The sequence below is a fragment of the Varroa destructor genome, unplaced genomic scaffold, assembly GCF_002443255.2.
Source record: "Varroa destructor unplaced genomic scaffold, Vdes_3.0 BEIS01000001.1, whole genome shotgun sequence".
NCBI lineage: Eukaryota > Metazoa > Arthropoda > Arachnida > Mesostigmata > Varroidae > Varroa > Varroa destructor.
The window spans coordinates 58,180,658-58,201,487 of NW_019211454.1; the positions used below are offsets into that span (position 1 = coordinate 58,180,658).

At 43.0% G+C, this 20,830-nt stretch overlaps 1 protein-coding gene across 2 annotated transcripts in view; it reads right to left on the reverse strand.

Moving 5' to 3' along the window:
* Positions 1-20,830, reverse strand: part of LOC111242872 (uncharacterized) — a 50,066-nt gene that overhangs the window by 12,169 nt on the left and 17,067 nt on the right. Inside the window, exons 3-4 of one of the 2 annotated variants that reach the window (XM_022787789.2) lie at positions 18,253-20,144; positions 3,450-3,746 (exon numbers count right to left, since the gene is read on the reverse strand). In XM_022787789.2, the coding sequence (XP_022643524.1) occupies positions 3,450-3,729 (280 nt within the window). In that variant the 5' untranslated portion in view covers positions 3,730-3,746; positions 18,253-20,144. The remainder of the gene's footprint in view (positions 1-3,449; positions 3,747-18,252; positions 20,145-20,830) is intronic. The other variant, XM_086976618.1, reaches the window with a different exon arrangement.

Consider the following 20,830-nt stretch of genomic DNA (forward strand, 5'->3'; position numbering starts at 1 on the left):
TCTGAGGTAATTCGTTAGCTTGACTGACATTCAATGAAGCGAATATGCACCTGGTCTCGAACCTGAACTTCATTGTGTGTCCCCGAAGCCTAGTACGAAGCTCACGCGTTCTGACTGTAGCTGATGATCACATTCGTCTTCATATCGTCTCTTCTTTCTTTTCGCGAAAAGTTCAGAGAAATACAGCTTGTTTGGTAGATAGGCCGACGCCAATGAATGAAGTTACAAGCTTCAAATCATACGTTATAAACTACGTATTTGTTATACGTGAACAACTCAAGCTGAATGAGGTGGGCGCAGAAGATAAAAGGTGCTACGGCTGATCGTCATCAGGCGCTATAAATTCTTTGGCTTTTTAGATGACTTTAGCACTTAAAGATGACTCTTTAGGTGAATGATAGACGTCTTCGCGCAGCATTATTAACTGTGAAGAGTGGAACTGGAAGCGTTTACGGTAATAGACGTGTATACTAACTAGCTTCGTTTTCTGTTCACAGAAGCTGCCCTCTGCCGATTGACAGTCGCAAATCAATATACATATATGTACAGGTGACCGTGAATGTCGATGTAAAACGTACGGCTCGGTTCATTACTAACAGTATCGATGCTATCGTCCATTTTTGTTGTCGTTGTGTGTTATTGACACGAGGTTGTTGTTGTTGTTGTTGTTGTTGATGGCACATTTACCGCGCATAAGCAGGCTCAGTCACCTGACATTTGGTCTGAGGGTCCCTCAAGACCCTCCCTCAAGAAGGCAGCTTCAACTACTTTCAACAGCCATGACAAGTTGAAGCCGTCGATTTGGAACGATCAACTATCGTTCAACTTATTCTTATCACTGCACCTGTGAATGATTATAACTATATAAACTAGTACGTCTTTCGACAATGGATAAGCACATTGTCAAGATCGAAACACTGACTGTGCAATGGAGTCGATTGAGGGACCCTGTCTAGAACCGTATCCGTTCACTACGAACTCATATACATTCTCATGAACTGATCGTGCATGAAATAGTGAGTGGGCGGGCATTCTTGCCTATCTACCAACTTAGTAACTACCATCAGTAACTACTGATTCAGCATTTCTGTGGCTCTATGCGAACAGTTTCATAAGTACGCAGCTATGGCTGTTACTTGTTGAGACAACGATTATGACCAATTACGAGATTGTTCCCACCAGTGACCCTGTTCGACTGGCAGCGGATCCGAGATGAAGCTGAAGATTATTCAGCCATCCGAAACTGATCTAGTTGCCGCTTGTGCCGTCCTCTTCTCGCTTTTCTGCCCTATCAGCAACAGAATAGTAGTACAGTATGTGATGAAGCTTGTCTGAGCAATGAGCGAGGGGATGCACCACAGGGTGCGTGCAGGAGGTTGCAGTTACTGAACTTACTAGGAATTACGGCGGAGCAGGCGAAGGGAAAGCAATCGAGCGTTCACTTCATAATGACGAGTCAAGAAAACGTTTTATCGAATGCGGTTGGACTGTAGTATTTTACGTAGATGGCACTTACAGCACAGACACCATTAGACGACCGCTGGATGGCCAGCTACCACGTAACCAACTACAAGTTACGACTGTCGCCTGTCTCCGTCGGTGTCCTACGGAAGGCGAAGACACGGCGAGCAGCAGCAGCAGCAGCGTGGCGTTGACGCTACGGCCATAACTAACGACGTGTGAGTTATTACCGTATGCGCTTACGAGCAAACGCCGCCATCGCAGCAGCAGCAGTCGCAGAGTCACAGTTAACAGGAGCACGAGCGCGTAGAAACAAGCTGGATTGGGAAGAGCCCAAACAATGGCCCTACTCGTTGAATCGTCACCCGGCGGATAATCGTGCCGCACGACCGAGCATCGCGTACAACACCGACAACAGTAGCAATGTGGTGATTGTCTACGTTGTGATGGCAATATGGCCTAGCAGATAGGCCAGGCACACCGAGTTGTTCAGACGGCAGACAAACATACTCAAGCCTACACAATAGACCGCTTCAGAAATAAAAGCGCAACAACGAACTGTCTGAGAACTAGAAAGAGAGAGAGGATTTCAACAATGCAAAGATAGTCAATTAACAGATACGCACACCCATAGGATATAGGCACAAACACATCTTTAGGCGCAATATTTGAAAGTATATTATCGCCCTGATTTTAGTTCTGACATCGTGCAGACAAAAGTAGCTCGTTCTATCGAGCTCTGCTCTTGACAACGTAGGCATGGGTCGTTCATTTATGTACATGCGGCCCGCAGCGATAGCAGGCGAGATGTACAAGTCAGGGCGGACGCGTACAACGCCTACCGAAATCGTATTTGTTAGCCATATACTCTGCTGAGTTGGTTCTTTTTGTATAGGTTGCTTATCTTCAATACTCGGCACTTTTCGGGCCAACGCTAAGACTACTCCTACGTGTCAGGTTTTCTTAAGATATACTTCTGTCTACGGTTCGCGCGCCCTGCGGTGGCTCCAGCCGAAACGAGGTCCGCGAGTTTGTTCTCAAATACCTCACGGTCTGAAGCGTGTATAATACCTCAAATATTATATATGATACAAAAACTGTTCTACTAAAAAGGGGTTATGAGACAATTAAGGTGGTTTTGTTTGTTGGTTCGACGGACCACAAATACAGGTGGATTATACAGACGAATGATTTTCAACGATGACAATCGCCACTTCTCAAATAGCTGAATTAAACTCGACTTTTTCCTCGAACTATGCAAAAATTTCTAAGTTTGTCATCGAAAAGTATTAAATAGTCGAGTAGTAGTTTCAACACTATGTTGGAGGTCGGTAAGTATCATCATCCAATTTGCTACATCGTTGAGAAACATGTTATGCACATCTTAAAGCAGATGAACGTCTTTTTAGTACCACAGCATGTTTATCTCGTATCGTTATTTTTGCACTAAAAGCACCCTGAGAACCAAGCTATTAGCCACATCCATAACATGGTCTTAAACCTTTACTCGCCTACCAAACGTAATTCCCAACTCTTTATGCGTAGCTGCTTCCTGAATAGCCCGCTGACCTAAGCAGTACACCGCGTTCTCAGGAACGGTCCTTAGGACAACCCGTTTCGGAACTGATATCTTCACTTGATATCGATAGGGGAAAAAGGATTATGTAGTTCTCTGGTCGTATGCTTCTTTAGTTAATGATATTAACAGTATGAAATAGTTCGTTGGCAGGACTCGAACCAGCAACCCCTAATTTTTTTTTAGCTAGAAGTTTGGCTGCTTAATCTATCTTTGAAAAAAAAACACCCAATGTTTCGAATGCCTCATTCGTCTTTCGAATACAGAGGACTGATATTTTAGATATTTCGCCTACGGATCAATAAGACACTTTCGCTAAAACCAAAAGTAGAGTTTATAGCCGAACTCTCTGTGAGGGCATGCGCTCGTTCAACTTCTAACAAATTTGGTATTTGAAATCGCGCCTAATTACCTCCAAGGTGGCCATGCATCATAGCTGGAAAGGTGGGAGCGGATCCTCGCGTGTCCACCTGTGGGAAGAGTTTCAAAAACGGGTTGGCCGCCGTGGAGTCACTCTGTGGCCTTCCGTTGTCCTGTCCTTGACTCCGTTCGCGCTTCACGGGGCTGGGGCTAGGGGAACGTGAAAGCCGTGTCACGGAGGCATCAGGAGAACTGCGGACGTCATCCACATCTTCAGGAATCTCAGTCTTTATCGGAGCTGCGGGAGAACCAGAGCGAACAGATAGGTCCATCACGAATGAACGAAGGACTGCAAAAGCGACAACAACAGTTGATATTAGGAGGCGGTTTGGAAAAGGTGTTCATGTTGTTGATAAAAGTCGTTAATCATTAGGTCACAAGAACTGCTGATAACAAGCATAATATGACGCTATATACTTCTACACTGAAATTTATCAAAAAAAAATCTAAGCTGATTTACACCTTATTATTTTGTTCAACTTGTAGATAGGCATTCAACTTGCAAATTTTGCGTCGAAATTTAATTATATGCACTTTTCATGCCTGATTACTCTTGGCAACATGCTAGGCCGTCAGATGCAATAACTGTGCAGATAAATTCCCGCCCTAAGGTAAGGTGGCCAATATGACAGACCACCTATAATTATTATTAGTATTATAGGAGAGTTTTTCTAAAGTGTGATATTGGCATTTACAATCTAAAATGTTTGAAATCTTAAGCTTCAAAGCTTTGGGGGGGCTGCGCGACCTGGTGGTCACAGCCGAAAAAGCACGATGAGCTTATCGGTCCTTGTCTTTTTTCGATGGCCGAATCGCCTATCCCCAGGGATTTCAGGATCCGGATAACCACAGCGATTCGTCTCGCTTCATCGTGGTGTTCTATTTGACGGTCCTTCCTAACAGTCAGACAATAATTTACCGCACATGCTCAGGTTGTAGCTAACGCATTGAAGAGGTAGTAAGGACAAGCAAGTTCCGGGTGAATTACGAGCTCAATAACGGCCTACAACCCATAATTGTAACACAGCTTGTCTGCACATCAAAAGGTCACCATTCGACCTCAGCCATGACCAGTCACCATACATATCTACGCATCGTGTACTATATACATGTACGACGCCTATCTTTCTGTTTATCTGGCTGATCTATCTTTGTTTTTGCTTTTTATTCTGCTAGCGTGTCCTAAATGTAGTACGTATGTTGCGGACGGATATGTTCGTCACTGGCGTTCTTGTATCCACGTGACAACAGTTTGGATGACTGTTTGAGTGCGGTCAGTGTGATCGCGAGTTGGTTTTTACGCCTTTTAGTCGAACGGGGTAATCGTGAGTACCTGGCCGGATGAGAACGTACGTAAGCAGGCACCGGGAAGGCTACAGACTTGCTGGCATCAATCAACGGGCCGCGTCGGGAAGGCCAAATTGCGTCGACGGTACCGCCTCTATACCATTCAAGGATTCGCGTGGGTTGGAAGGGTTTCGTTCGCGATAGATATCGATGCTATCAAATATTACCTACCGTATTTAGCAGCTGGTATAGCAATCGTCAAATAGCAGATGCAGACATAGACAAGAGCGCATTGCCGCAGGGCCGAATGACACCGGTTAGTTCATTAAAAGATAGGCTACTAATCTATATAACCAACAATGTGCGTCTAAGAAAATAAACGACCAATGTAAAGAAGTCTTAGAAGATCCTATAAAGTAGCATAGTACCAGTGCTTCTCACATCTTGTTTCATTTAGTGCACAAATCTATAGCCTACCTTCTTCGGGTATTCGTTATAAATTAATACGAACAATGTGCGCGGATCCATCTAAACGTACCCTGACATGGGTTTCGTGGACAACTGGGAATTTTATGAGTAAGTGCTCAGTTGTCGAACAGGAACTTTGCAGTTCTTCTAATGCTACGGATACGCCGCGAACGGGCAAGGAGCGTATTTCCGTAAAATTATAGGTATTACAGGAATAGTAGTATGGTTATTGTTATTTGTAATAATAATAATAATGCAAATACCCAACAAGTAACCCGCTTACCAATGCAAGCCGGATAGTATTATCGGGACAACAGCAAAAGGTTACCTGGCTACCTTCAAAAGAGCTTTTGGCTACAATGGCTTTTTTTGTTGCTACGGCAGTTGGACCTGTCGAACATCGATTACATAACGGTGCCTCCTCCTCAAGTTTCTTGAACTACGTGCCTTAATGGCCTAGCAGAAGTAGCGCCTTAAGAGCTGGATTTGTGTGCGCCTGCTTGTCCATCCCACCGAATTAATGGTAAGCTCCTCTATTCATCCTACCGAATTAGCACGCTTATTCGCTTAGTTCAAAGATTCATTGTCGATCATTATTGATCGATCGCCATTACACTCTGCCCCTTCTCCTACGCGCCGTGTCCCCTCGAGCCAGCAGCTACACATAATCATGTGCATCGTCAGCGAGCCAGCAATGCAGCATGTATAGTGAAGATACAAGAACCATGCACTGGGGCGTCACGATACATGGGAAGACTTGTCAGTTATCAAACTGGGGAAAAGAACCTGCACAAATCCTGCGCAGTTGCAAAAATCGCAAGGATTATCGGGGCCCGTTAGCACACACATCAGATACATTTTCAATGCAGCCAGACATCGACCCCTATATACGAGTGTCCTTTTCCTGACTGTGGTCCTAACTGTGCGCTCAAATTCAAGATATCGCATATGTTCGAAGCCCACTTACTTCATCGAAGGTGGATACAGATTTGTCTCGAGACGTCACGCTGCCTTTGATAAATCAGAGCATTGCGTCACGATCATCATTTCTTCATGAAAATACATTTTAGATATCGATTATAGAAAGCCAGAACAATGGATAAGACACTACTCTGTCTGTTTTATACAGTGATTCCATTCGATTCTTCTAGTAATTGTGAGGTCTGATGATAATAAAGCGAGTTAATGGCGCATAAAAAAAATTGCACCCTCACACTAACAATGTCCGCATATCTGTGCTATAATATAATTCACAATGATCTATTGCGTAATTCATAAATGGATATCTGTACCCATCATTTATTAAGTCTATGCTACTTTATACACTCATGTTAATTACTGGTACGGAAGAAATGTAAAAGAAATAACCGAAATTATATATGGATACAGGGGAGGTATGTAAAATTATACACCTGACGTCCAAAGTACACCGGAATCATCATTCTTAGCTTATAACAATAACTCCTTTCTTTTTCCAATTGCAGTCAATGCATCATTGCAATGCAAGCTTACAGTATATATACGCTCGAGTCAAGTGACGGCGATGACTGCTGAATCTCGCTTTAGTCTCTAACAAACGCGAAAAAATTACCAGAAAGAACACATGTGCATCTGCCTGTGGTTGTGCTTCATCCAAGCAATATCTATTGTACACGGCCCAAGGCCGTTTGGAGCTCGCCGTCTAATTACGACACGGATAACACGGCAAGACTGTTATACTATAGCATATACTAGAACTGATACTACCTTGCGATTACCTGCTGCTACGACAATTTGCTCGTATACTCATTATTATTTGAAGAAATTAAATAGTTATTAGATCACTATCATCAATTGCGCTTTGAATGTACAGTGAGTTAGCTTCCTGTCGAGATTCAGCTCGAAATAGCCGATCCTTGTCTTCACCTGAAGGCGTTCAAAAAAACCGTCACGAACGCTCATCTTCTCGAAGACGAGACGTTTGTCATTTATTGATATCGAAACTGAGTGGTCCTGATGCTCACGACTGCCGACTCAGTAGTTCTCGTTTGAAAAATGCAGCACCATATAAGAAGCATCTATAAAGAGGCTGTCACGGTTTAGACCACTGTATTTCACCCGATTTTTATTAATAGGCTCATTAAGCTGTACAGTTAATTCATCTTTGCTTGTAGCATTTGTTATGGCATCACGTTTACTCGTAAGTGGAAACGCGTCTCCATAGAGCCTCCCAAAACACGCACATACATACCACCATATGGTACAATATAACCTTGTTCTTCCTAAAAGGCCTCTCCGGAAGCATCCTCGCGAGCACCTGCTGCACCCGGCTGTAACAAATAATGCATGAAAATACTATTATTGCCATTTGATTGCTAATAGCGCCGCGACACTGACGACCAAAACGTTGATCCCTTATAGTGACACCTTCGTCCTGAGAACAAGGCGTCAATGTGCCGTCTCTGCATTAAGCATCGTACGCCGCAATGAGCTTGGCAGGGCCTATCTACCGACTCACTCAGTTAAAGTTTCATCCTCAATTGCCACTATTTAACACTAAGCACTTGGAGGCTTCTGATTCGTCGTCGTTTGGCCATCGTCAGCTTAGGCCGTTGCTTTAACACTGGCAAAATTTGGTGGCCATTTGGCGCTGGCGACGACGGTCGCGGCGCTGGCTCTATCATAAACGATTACATAGGCGTAGAGTTCTTCAAGTCGAAGTGATAAAGACAACTTCATCTTTTTCTATCGTCTTTCCCTCTTCCTTTAGTGTTCTATTGGGGCTGTCGGGCTTATTCGCTGGTATCTCTGAAAAGGCCGCCGATGCTTCACAGTCGCTCTAGCAACTCGTCCGCGGTTTTTGCTATTTTTTTCTTTCGTGCTTTTTTTCGGCATCGTCGAGTTATCGACGTTTGCGTGAACAATAACTCGCCGCCTGCACGCCACGCTTGTGACGGTCACTGGTCTGGCTCGAGCTGACGGCCAGAACGAGCTGCCGACCGAGAGACCAAGCACAGCTGATGGTGAACGATCGGGAGTGCCGCCGCGGCGGCTGTTGCTGCTCCTTGTCGATCCTCCGTCATCCACTTCAGGAATACCGTAGCGCCGACGTCAGAGAATTGACTGAACGAAAAACGACGAAAAAAACGAAGCGTGTGTGTGCGTGTATGGCTTCTACAGATTTGGTGGAGCCAAATCGGCCAACGCAGGCACTAACATCACACATCGCCACCGCCACCGCGGCCAGTAACAAAATCAGCGCATATAGAACGAGAGGCTCGCGCAGTAAAGTCGGACGCTACTGCGGGCCTATTTTACCTTTGCCGCCGCCGTCGCCGCTGCTATGACTTCAGCAGCATTGGCCGCTACTGGCCAAGGATACATTGACTCTTGGCTATACAGAGTGAACTGACGTTGGTCCGACGGACATTACTTGGCTGTCGGCATGTTATCTGGCCAACACTGAACAGCCACTGAAACCAATTTACGACAGTAAATAGGCGATCGTAGACACAGAGAGAACATATCGACCGCGCTTCATGAGCAACTATGGTCCCCAGCCTTGAGAACAGTCAACTAAACTAGGGAGGGTGAAAATGAAACAAGATTATCGTTGATCGACGAGGAGATCTGTGTTTCGGACGATGATCGAAATACTCTCTAGACGACTTGCTACAGAGATAAGGCGTTGACATCGGCAGTGCAGTGTCGGCGGTCTTGTCTGCAATGCTGGCCCTCCACGTGAAAAACGTTTATTGAAATAGGACGTGTCGGTGGCGACGCCCGCCCGCCGTAACCTTGTCAACGACTGTTAGTTTGCTCGTATAGCTTTTATGCTCATCGGCATCATATGTTACAAAGCCGCTAGCCATTTGTCAACAGAAGAAGCAAAAGTAACGCTTAGTTTCTGGCTAAAGACAGCAGTACGCCTAGGACCACATCGCGGTCTGACGATAGAACTGGCCATGTAATACAAGCATACAAGAACCTTTAAAGTAGATCTCTCAATTTCTCGTGGCGAGAGGCTGCGTTAGATCATTTCTCTCGTCTGCAAACTTATTATCAAGACGAAAACAGGCTGGTAGGGTATATGCAGAAGATATGAAGCGATCCGCCAAACAGTCGAATGTGCAAAATATCATTGAAACGTATGTCCGATCGGTAACTTCTGCCACTCAGACTAGAACAATGTACAGCTTCATGCAAACTGTTCTTTTCTACCCGCTGACGAGCAGAAACAAGATCAAGTTTGAACATCAACCGTTCGTTACTAATGGCAGGCGAAGAGTTGAGCATTGATGCAATGAAAAGGTATCCAACGCATAGATATATATATATATATAAATGCTCCTGATAAAAATGAGTCCTGTTATTCACAACTGTCCGACTATTGCATTTCGGATTCAGTCAGCATCGAACCCGGGCCGACCTGCGAGGTGAGAACTCGCGAAGACTTTGAAGCGGCTATCGTAGTAAACGATGTCAATAAATAAAACTAACTGACCGCTGACTAAGCGGCTGGTCGCGTAGGTTTTCATATTGAAAACTCCGTTCAAGACTATTGTTATTGTATGACGTAACGGTCAGGAGAGCGGTTTATGCTAGAGACCACAATGTCCCCACCAGATATGTGCTAGTCTCTACCTTTTGCGATCAAACTAAGCTACATTGTTGTACACACGGTAAAAAAAATACACGGCATTTCTACTATATTGAATTCCGATTAAACTGGATTTTTGATCATCGCTACACATCTACAAGCAGCGTATTGAAAATGTAACAATAAGCGGAATATTCGTCGTATTTATTTTGCAGTAAGAAATGAGACTCTAAATGTCTATTACATGTTTCGGACACCTTTGTCGACGTTCTTTTAGCTTCAGCACTCTCGTCTTTCGTCTGAATGGAAATGGCAAAAATCACCAAAGAAGCATTGAGTTGATTAAACCATAGGTGGACCTTTGACTACCCTGCCACTATCTGATTTGGGTTCGTATAACAGTGATCTGACAGGAAAAGGTCGCATATAAGCCTACGGACGATTTGATGTCACGTTCTATGTTCGAATCGTCGTCGTAGACGGTCATCAGCTACACACCGTCGACGTCATACACGCTATGAAGGCCGTTAAGACTTTGACGGAAACATACACGATTCCCCTATTGACGGTGGTCACGCAATTACTTGCTCATGTTCGCCGACTGTTCACAAATCGGATAGGTGTAGATGTGGATCCACTTCTATTTACTTACCTCTATTTCAAACAAACAGGTGAACGATGTTCGATGGAACAAATATTGAATACCCACAAAGTTATCCGTGAGCATCCGGATCTCTCAGAATGTAGGTTATCTCCTTGGATTGAAAGTGATTGACGGTTTTTCTCTGGTCGAGTAATCACGTGAATTCTTCTATGAACTTCTAGCCAAAATGGCCGTTTATTCTTCGCCAAGCTTGCGTAGAGTTAATCTCATTATGGATTAGTTCGATAATGCGTAAAAGGTGAGCAGGCACGCTAACGGGACGGAGCACGCAAATCATTCGTCGAAGGCTATTTCTTTTATATTCAGGACGCGCCTAAAAGATAGTAGATCGTTCCTATATCAAAGGCTGCTATTTCTATATAATACGACTAAGTGACTTTTCACCTGATAAATCTCTGTAAACCTCTAAGATCTCATCTACTTTTAGTTGAATTTCAAGGTATTTGCAGACAAAAGAACAAGCGCTGATACGTCCAGTTCGTTATCACACTGGGGGATTGTATTCAAAGATAATATACCGTCATAACTACGGCTGTTTCCTGATTTTCCTCTCGTTTCAACGTCATATCTTTCACTTCAGTCTAAAGCCTACGTCGATGCAGATAATTTTCTCATCAATTTTTTTTTTCGAAATCCACAACAATCATAATATTAATAATAATACTTGAATCAATGCTTGATAATCTTAATAGGAGTTATATTGTGTCAGCTTTGTGGTGTTCTATCTGGTACTTTATCGATCAAACATTTTGCAACTACTTTTAGACACTAGTCAAAGCGCTTTGATCAAATTAATGATAGGGTCGCTTTTACGACCGATGACACAACTTACGTGAATTTTTTCAACACGCACAATTCATGTTAAACCTGAGTAGGCCATCGGACGTTCCAGCACTTATTATTTTTTTGCCCTCTTCTTGTTTGTGGTACGATCCCAGCCAGTTATCAGAGAAAATTCTGCCCATAAAGCACTCCCTCATCCATCGAACGCAGCACCCGAGGTCCAATGAAAGTCAACTTAAAGAATAAGTGGAATATAATTGTCGAAAATAACTCGAAGCAAAGGCTCGCTGGTACGTCGCACGCGTGTCAATTCGGCCGTTGACGACCTATTTATTATCAATCAATTTATTCACCAAAGGAGGACATCCACACTTGGGGCGCAGACGGGGCGTTCTATCAATGATAGTCCTGCATACTGGCCCAAAGTAATAATTATTATAATAGAAACAGGTAAGATAAATTATAATGGCGGTCATAGAGGAACAGAGCGAGACGTAATCTCCGCTGAACCAAAATTAACAATACACGAAGATTTACTCCACTGCAGGTTCTTGCTCACTTTCATGTCCGAGTTTATCAAAGAAAAGAAAACAGAGATTATTATTGTTATGACAGATAAGTCGCTTTTGGCTAGCGTATAATAAACATCTAAGAGGGTGCATCAGCAGGCACCAAATTGGCAAGGTATATATATATCGGGGTCGAGGTGGTTTCCATAAAAGTAATCGTTGGGTAAGGCAATACACGATAAGAAATGGCAGTGAATCAATACGATCGCATTTTTGGTTATCTATATAGTTTTTTGTTATTAAAGAAACCGCCCGTACGAGCTGACATTAGGATTTTTTTTTTTTTTTTTCATTGTACAATAAAAGTATCGATCGAAGATCGTTAAATCAATGAATGTTCTCCACTTATCGATCGAACGGTGTCGTTAATAAGCGTTAAATTGACTCGTGTAATCTCTGAATAAATAGAAGCTAATCGAAAGTATGCTTTAAAAATTATTTTACATGTTGTTCAGTGGTGTGAGGGGAAAATGTCAAATAGGATAGAGCAGTATCAGTTGAAACCGGCAACGAAAACGTAACAAGAAAAAAAAAAAAAAAGGAAACACAAAACACGAAAGGATTCGTAGGAAAGTATTCGGGAAAAAGTATTCGTAGTATACCGACCAGTTATCGCTGAGATATATCTTGAGACCTTATTCCTTAAGAATAGAACTTACGTAGAAATAAGTTAGCCTAGCGAACATTTCGACGAAATGGAGCACAAAAAATTAACGGAAACACTTTGCTACAGACATTTTGTAACAATAACACCACCGGCGTACGTAAGGTAAAAAGCGTTTTTTAGTTGTAAAAAAGTCGCGTTTTTCACGCATTGAATGCGACAGTAGGTAGGTAGGTAGTGATAATAACATAACATTGTCAATCTGACAAAGATCGCAAGCAGCTAGCTATTCATAAAATTGTAATGCAATGACCACCCAACAATCAAGCTACTCAGTAGGAGTTGGTCTTGCATAAACTACCTGCAGTTTTTGACGTCTGAAAAACTCCGAGCGAGCTAATGGGGCAGGCCAAGCTGTGAAAAATCGGTCACCTAACTCCTATGGGTTCGTTTTAAGGTAAAACAAACAAGCGATTAAAATAGATTCTCACGACTTAGCGTTTTTTTGATTTAAGGAATTGTTCCAACAACTGGACCAGGACAAAAAGTGCACAAGGAAAATTCATTTTTTAGCAGTTTGTAATCTTTATGTTTCCAGTCAGTCTATAATCTACAAAGATAACATGACGACGAAACGGCTCAACGAGATAATGATGACTCAAGCTACGTCTGTCTTTCGTTCTTCTCTCTCGAATAAGGTTTAGAAGTGTTAATTCTAGAATATAGGATTTTTTTTTTATACATAGAAATTGAGGGAACTCGTGCTACTTGTTACTGAAACGTAACAAATAAGTTTAATATACTAAGATTTAAGTGCATTTGAAGTAACCGACACGTGCATATGCAGAAAAATATTATATGAAATTATTTTGTGTCAAAAAAAAAGGACGGTTCATCGTCTAAACATCGCGATGAGTGTTTGCCGTAGGACAAGGTGATGACTGGTCAGCTATTAGTTCGGCTAAAGAAGGCCGCAAAGAACCAGGCACAATTTTTAGTTTCGAATGTTGCCTGTCATCAACAAAATATGTCTCCGTGTCCACTGTAGCCATCGAATAGCTGGAACTTTGGTATAACCGCATCCCCATGGCCCCAACAGAGCTCATATTCTTGCAACAAATTAAGCGCGTAAAAAACCACTGAGCAAAAACGATTATGTCTACTTTATTCTGTGTCTTGATACACATATATTATAACCGTATCGCCGTCTGTTAATAACTATTTTTGGGCCACCAAATATAATTGATGCATTTTGGTACACGATGCAAGATGCACTAATATCAGTGTTCATTGGGTAAACTATATAAGAGTTTGCGATAACACTTCAAGGTCAACAACCGCCAAAATGGGCAGACAACTTTTTATAGATAAAGACTAGTTACCCAGTAAAGTTACTTCTGTTTTAGGCTACATATACAAGCACCAGCGTACCGTTAGGTCTAAAGGTCGCCGGGGGCACAGGTTCCCGCCTTCCGACAGGTCAGCTATCAGTTTTTATTAAAGTGTGAGCTTATCGTACATGCACGGCGAATTCTACCCTCTCTACGTTGGCTAGCAGTGCTTGACGGTAACGGTGCACCAAAGAGCTATTACAACTCTGCTCTTGTATAGCGGATTTATAGTCTGTATATGCACGACATTATTTAATATCATTCTTAGCCTACCTACCGCCCTCGACTGGTAATAGCATTAACTGGCCACCGCTGTCCAGACAATATATACGTACGTATGTATGTATGTATTCACAGATGCCGCCGACACGCCAAAAAGGATCTTTTGCATCTGTTCGCCGGCACACGATTTTTGCGTTCGTCTGCGACAGCGTCTTCCTCTTCCACTCGTCCGTTGCTTTGTCTGCGCCTCTCATTTTTTGGCGGAGAAACGATTTCAGTTAACATACTCACTAGCAACCATGCTTACCCAGATAAAATGCGTAGCTAACACATACGATCACCGTGCCTTTAAACGGATCTAGTCGCTCACAGTTTCGCTGACGTGAATGAGACGCATGCCTGCTGGCTTCAGATACATTCCCTATGCAATAGACCTGGTTCGCTGCTTGAGAATCGCCAAAAGCTCGATGGAATCGGACACATAAAGCTCACGCTTTATAGACGACAGTGGAGGCGGCAGCTATACGATAACAGTAAAATAGTCAGTGTGTATTCGTTAGCCATAGAAACATGAACACCTCCCTTCACGATTTCAAGGCATCGACTACGGTATACGATAGCTGTGATGCTAACGTGGTGGAGCCATCAACAGAGTTGAAATACACCTCAATGAGACGATCTTGCCTGTTCAATTCTAAGTTTTACCGGTACCCCCTATAGTAGAGCTGTGTGTGTGTTTGTAATATACTCACTACCCCCTCCCCTAATTAATTGGCCTAACAGAAAGAAGTTCATTGTGACAGGGGTGTGCCGAATACGCTCCTGTTTTGGTTTCTATTAACTGACTCGTGTTCAGGCTCTAATTCACATAAATCTGTGTACATTTAACGGATCCATAGGACTTCTTCTTCGTAGATAAACTTTACTGCTTCACAAAACAGACTGTTTATTTATATGGTTATAACTGTATTGTTTCTCAAGCCCAGCTAGCAAGCTAATGACAAAAATGTAGGAATCAAGTGATTCCATTTTACCCATAAAAGTGTAGATATTTTTTTTCAAAAAACTGCCTGCGTACATTTCATGTGAATATGGCATGTAGAAATATTGGGTATATAATACGAATAACCTACACAATACTTCAATTTTTTAGCTATGCCTAACAAATACGATTGAGTGTTGTCCTAATCTCACGCGGTGAACTTTTCCAATATTTCGCGGGGAGAAGGCTAGACATCGGCCCGTGCATGTATGTATACGGGACTATCTAGCAAATATGTTCTACCGGCCATTCGTTTAAACTGAATCGACCCAAAAGTTCAATGGTTCGATCTTCCCCTCGGGGGTCACGAATTTTCACTCCGAGCAGGCCGCGCGGCTGCGTGTTATCTGATCGTTGTTTGGCTAACGGACCACAACAAACAGCTTGTACTGTTCTGGGGGGGGGGGGGGTCGCCTGCCGTTGCGGCTACCTCCAACTCCGACTGAGTCGCGGTGTGACAAAATATGCTTACAAATAGGTAGGTATCTGTAGACTACCGTTCGGCGCGCTGGAGCTCGTCAATTTTAGTAGCTACTGTATGCCCATACCCGCACCCAAAAATCTCATATTCTAGCTTAACCTTAGTTACCCGCATCAGCTCCGTCTGAACTTGAGTAGCAGTGCCAAATGGTCTTACGCCGCCGTGAAAAGTCCTGACAGTCAGCCGTCGGTCGGCTTTGGCTAATTTAAGCGATACTGCTAATTACTATTAGGGTAGACAAGGCAGAGTGGTTCAAGAGGGAACACAACAGCGTGTAAGTGAACGAAGGTGTTTTAGAAGGCGATGTACTTAATCCGTAGGCTTAGGGAAAGGGTCAATGTAACCCCAGTGGAAAAGACCAAATACCAGTAAGAGAAAAGATCAAGTGCCGGAAGTGGAGGCGCTTCATATCTCTGCATCTGGGTGTAGAGCAGGATAGGGTTGTGTCAAGAACAACGGCTGGACGGTGATGATTAGAGGCGAGGGGAGAAGGGGGAAGCTACATTATGCATTAGAAAAAATCTGTAAATCTTTGAGCCCGCGTGTTTTCATCGTTCATGGTATGGGCATTTTAATTCATGCTTAGAGAAAATAATAAGCAAACCAAAGAAGCTGCTATCGAGTCGGGATAAATATGATTCTTTACACCTCAGTCTTTTTCAGAACCCAAATACGATGTTTATATATTGTTGATGAAGAGTTTAAACGGACATATAGTAGCACGTATCGGAGATCCGAATTTTCGCCTCAGATATCACTTCGTTCAATATGGCTATCTCTTACTTCGTTGTACTATAAACTTGGCATTTGTAGCGAGCAGGTACGCTCCATACGGATCACGTACAATATCCACAAAATCCAAATTTGAGTTGTTTTAAGCCTCGTGCTTTTCTAACTAAGCAAGTTTGTTTCTATAATGTTATGTAGAGAGACTATCTAGTACTCAGCGGTAGTTGGGCCGTTCGTTACAAATGGGCATATTGTTTTGCAGTTTTTGATTCGGTCTGAAATGTCATTCGTCCTGCAGGCTTTTCTTCGAGGTGTGTACTTAGTCTTTGTTATCAACGTAGAATCAAACACCTTATATATTCGTCCATGTTCAGTGCTCATTCAGGACAAGTTTTCATTATCAACAAAATTGCTAAACAAAAGCATCGCGTATAGGCAAAAACAAAAAAAAAAATCCATATTTCGAAGGGCGAATAGAATTTAGGGTTGAGTACGTCCAAAAACAATAGTGAAATTCACTTGGCCATTATTATGATTATTTTTGCTATTACCAAAAAATAATTTTACTATAAACTGTTATGCATTTAAAGTGAATTTACCTTGGGATCATTTGGGAATGACCGCTTTTGGTACCGCTGGCAACTTCCGTAACTCATGACACTGAGTCCCCGTTTTAGGCTCATGGTAATAGTAAATGCCCATTTTTCGTAACAATTGCATAAATCTGCCCAAAAATTCACTAATACCTATATTAATGAGCTTGCAATGGCCGACAGTAGTTGAAGGTTTTATTTCTGGGCTGCATATGATTTTCCTGTTGAACGTTTTATACAATATTTATATTAGTAACATTCTTCTTAATATACAAACCTAGATGTACACCTGACTGTAATGTAAATGCGCCAATGCACTCACTATATATATATATATAAGGAAATTATGTTAAGTTGTTATTATTTGTGGAGAAGCTATTCATGTAGCAAGTATAGCTGAGCTGCAATCGCATATCGATTGCTCGGCAGAACGGTTTGATACGAACAAAACAGGGTCACGGTTTAGGGTCTCGTCATGGAAAACTAATTTGTAATAAAAAGAAAAACTAACACTTCTTTGGAGATCTTTTAGTCTAGACTTTTTCTACAAACAATGTCTCGCTTTAATGCCACTTGAAGGAGTTGATTCCGTCAAAAACTCGCTGTACATTTATCGTTATCAATATTATTCCCAAAGGACACAATGTAAAAAGGATTATTAATTGAATACGGGACGGTCAGAGTGGGGGAGCCAAACGTCTTCAGATCTATCATGGCCCTCTATTGGGGCATAGATAAACTGTCGAGGACGACAGACCAGGTTGAATACAAAATCGAAGTTGCCATTGATATATTATTGATCAGATTCGAATATCTTTGAATTGGTGTGTGCGTAAGATGTCAAGCACCGGTTTTGGACAAAATGGTATATTGAAAGTCAGTAAAAGCTTTAGTGCGTATGGAATAACTATCTAGGCCAATTAGTTATTTTCCGTATACGGCGGAGGCGTATACGGGAGGAGCACTCGTTTCCTTGGTAGAGAGATAGGCTGTATAGAAACTCCTGCATTTAAACGTTTATATAACTGCTAGAACAAATGGGCCTAGCATAAAACGGAAGATGTACTTAAACAGAATATGTTATATAATAGTTCGATCGACCGTTTTCCACTACAATGCTACAATATTTAACGCGGAGTGATTACTAAGTGATCAAATATACATAGCAGATTGGAATAGGTTCAAGACTGATTTTTAGGTTGTCCTTGGTATTACTGCTATCGTCATCCAACTGTGATCGCAAACTGTTTCCTTTCGACGACGATCTTTAACTGAAACGGAACCGTACACGACCGGCAGTCGTTTTACCTTTACGTATCTGGGAGCGTTTGAACTGTATTTGACATGCAAATCTACCTAGTAGTTGTCCGTCTATCCACTTACCAATCTTGATACAGCAGCCTTTTGATAAACAGAGGACAATAGATAGCACTGTCTCACAGTCTTCGTGGCCTGCGACACGTGAACGCTATCTGTTTCAGGTATAACACAAAAAGGAAGTGAAGGTTCAAGTGTCCTACTATTAAGTTCCGCTTCCCTGATTGCTTCTCGTTCGTCCACAGCAAAACACGATTAGGTTCTCTAGAAAACGTCGACTTCCAACGCAAGTTCCCGCTTGCTAGTCAGAAGTTACAAAGAGGCTGGCAATAGTTGACACACACATAGACAGACACAGACGCACACACACGCACTGGCCACAAACAGCACGTTCACGAACCATCTATGAACGTAACAATTGTAAACGAATATAGCATTCGAGCAGAGAAACAGAGGCAAATTGTGTGTGGCCTATTGCTTGATCAGATAACTAACACAAGCCAACGCCTTACTATAATAACGACAACAGTTGCATATCGTCTCTGTTCGCGCAACTTTTCCCTTTCTGTCCTCCTCTTTCTGTCTCCAAATCCTTTCGACGCTATCCACCTTTTTCGCGTGCTATCGATACCACGTGGGCGTGCGTGGTCGGTTTTCAGAAGATGCCCAGGTCCGTCCGCTTGCCTAGGTGAATACTAACAGGCTGGCAGTAGAGACACAGGCGATGCATACGTTTCCACTGACGGTCATTGGCAAAGGACTTCGCACACGCTTCGAACTCGTATTCGTCAGTACTGTCTTCGGTGTAAGCACTTGGTCCCCTTGTAGGTGGTGGAACGGGCATCACAAGCTTTTAAGACACAACATGCAGTAGTAATCGCATTAAACCTTGCTGGCGCTAGTATAACGGTAAAAGGACCGAAATTCTTCACTGCGTCGTTATATTGTCCACGACCGTAGCTTTGCTTCCAGAAACACTTTACTGACCTCCAATGATGCTACCACTGATCTTCTTCCCCAGCAAGTACTTGTCCTCGTTGTTCGTCGTTTGAAGCTAATATATAGACAAGTTTGCTTTCGCTTTTGTGTTGTCGCTGCTATGGCATCGTCCTGCTGCCGTGCGGGCTGTGAGGTTCAAGCCGCTCTGATGGCGAGTGCTCACCCGGCCGCAGCAACACTTCTCAAGCGTTCTTCGCTCATCAGGCAGGCGAGTTCCATGGGCAAGGGCAACCATGCTCAGGCCGCCAACGAACAGCACATAGCCGACACAGAGTGAAGCACGGCGGCGGCGCCAGCGGCGGCGGCGGCAGCGTCACGAACAAAGCTATGCTCACGACGGCGCGGACAGCGAACGCAGTCGAACTGCTGACGCACACATACACAGACACATCAACGTCTCTGCCATCGGCCATGTACCGGCCGACGGCAGTACGATGAGTATAAAGCGCATTCATAGAGAGTTGTTGCGCACGGTGCTCAGACACGGCTCGAAGTGGACGAATAGGCGCAGCCATCACCCGCGAGAACAGGCTTTCGTCGGAGCGGTCAGGGGCGGAGACAATGGAGTGGCCCCGCCTCTGATCGGCTGAACAAACATTCACATCGACACATCGATGGATTAGTTGCAATGTGTGGGGCGCCGATGGAACAAAAAAACTTCTCGAAAAGGTGAATACTACCAAAACGAAGAAAGATGAAGCGCTAAGGGAAGAAGATCGTCCCAGACAAAAACAGGCGTTGATCAACGACGAAGCGGTAACAAACAGCTGCTCTGACCGTGCGCGAGTCCGACCTTAGTTTGAAGAAGATAACCGTTTTATTACGCATACGTATTGTATATCACGTTTAGCCTAGGAAAATAGGCAGATATAGTGAGGGACTAAGTGAAGCTCGTGCGCCACAAGGGTACGGTTCAGCCAAATGGTAGTTTTGTTCTGGGGGAGGGGGAGGGGGTAGACCTGTCATCAGCATCGCAGAAAGAACAATATCGTTAATATTGTTATTATATTCTAGAATTTTCTATCTAGGACAGATTGAAAATAGTTGTGGCGCTCTTAGATTCAATGGAACTAAACCTACGAGAACATTAAGGTTACGCGAGTTTTTAAAAGCTTTTCTCCGTTTATTATGCAGCCTATTTTACAAGAGTGAAACAAGTACTAAAATGGCAATTCAAATATATTCTGCTAACACCGACTCTGGGCGGATCATTCGAGGTACATACGCACATTTGACGCTTTGAATGATTGCCGAAGTTTTTGGAAACATCTTTTTTTAATCATAGGACAAAATCCTACAGATTTTTGCAGCTTAAGGCCCCAGAATAGTGTTGCAGTGTTATTTTTATTATTATCTAACAGTAATCTCGACAGCTAACACAGCTTCGGTCGAAATTGTTACTTTTGTGGAAGGATTTATTGGTGCGTATTGGTTTCGAACAATGGACGCTCGCTGCCTTCAGCCAGCCGTGCGGCTTACGAGTACACTTAATACGTCTTGCAGTATGTCCTCTCTTTTAAATATAAAATATAAAAATAAAAAAAAAATTAAATCGTCAAGATCTATATAGAAGTTTGAAACCCCATCAAAATTTGCAGTACATTAGATGATTTCGATACATTTCTCTCACATATCTCGACACTAT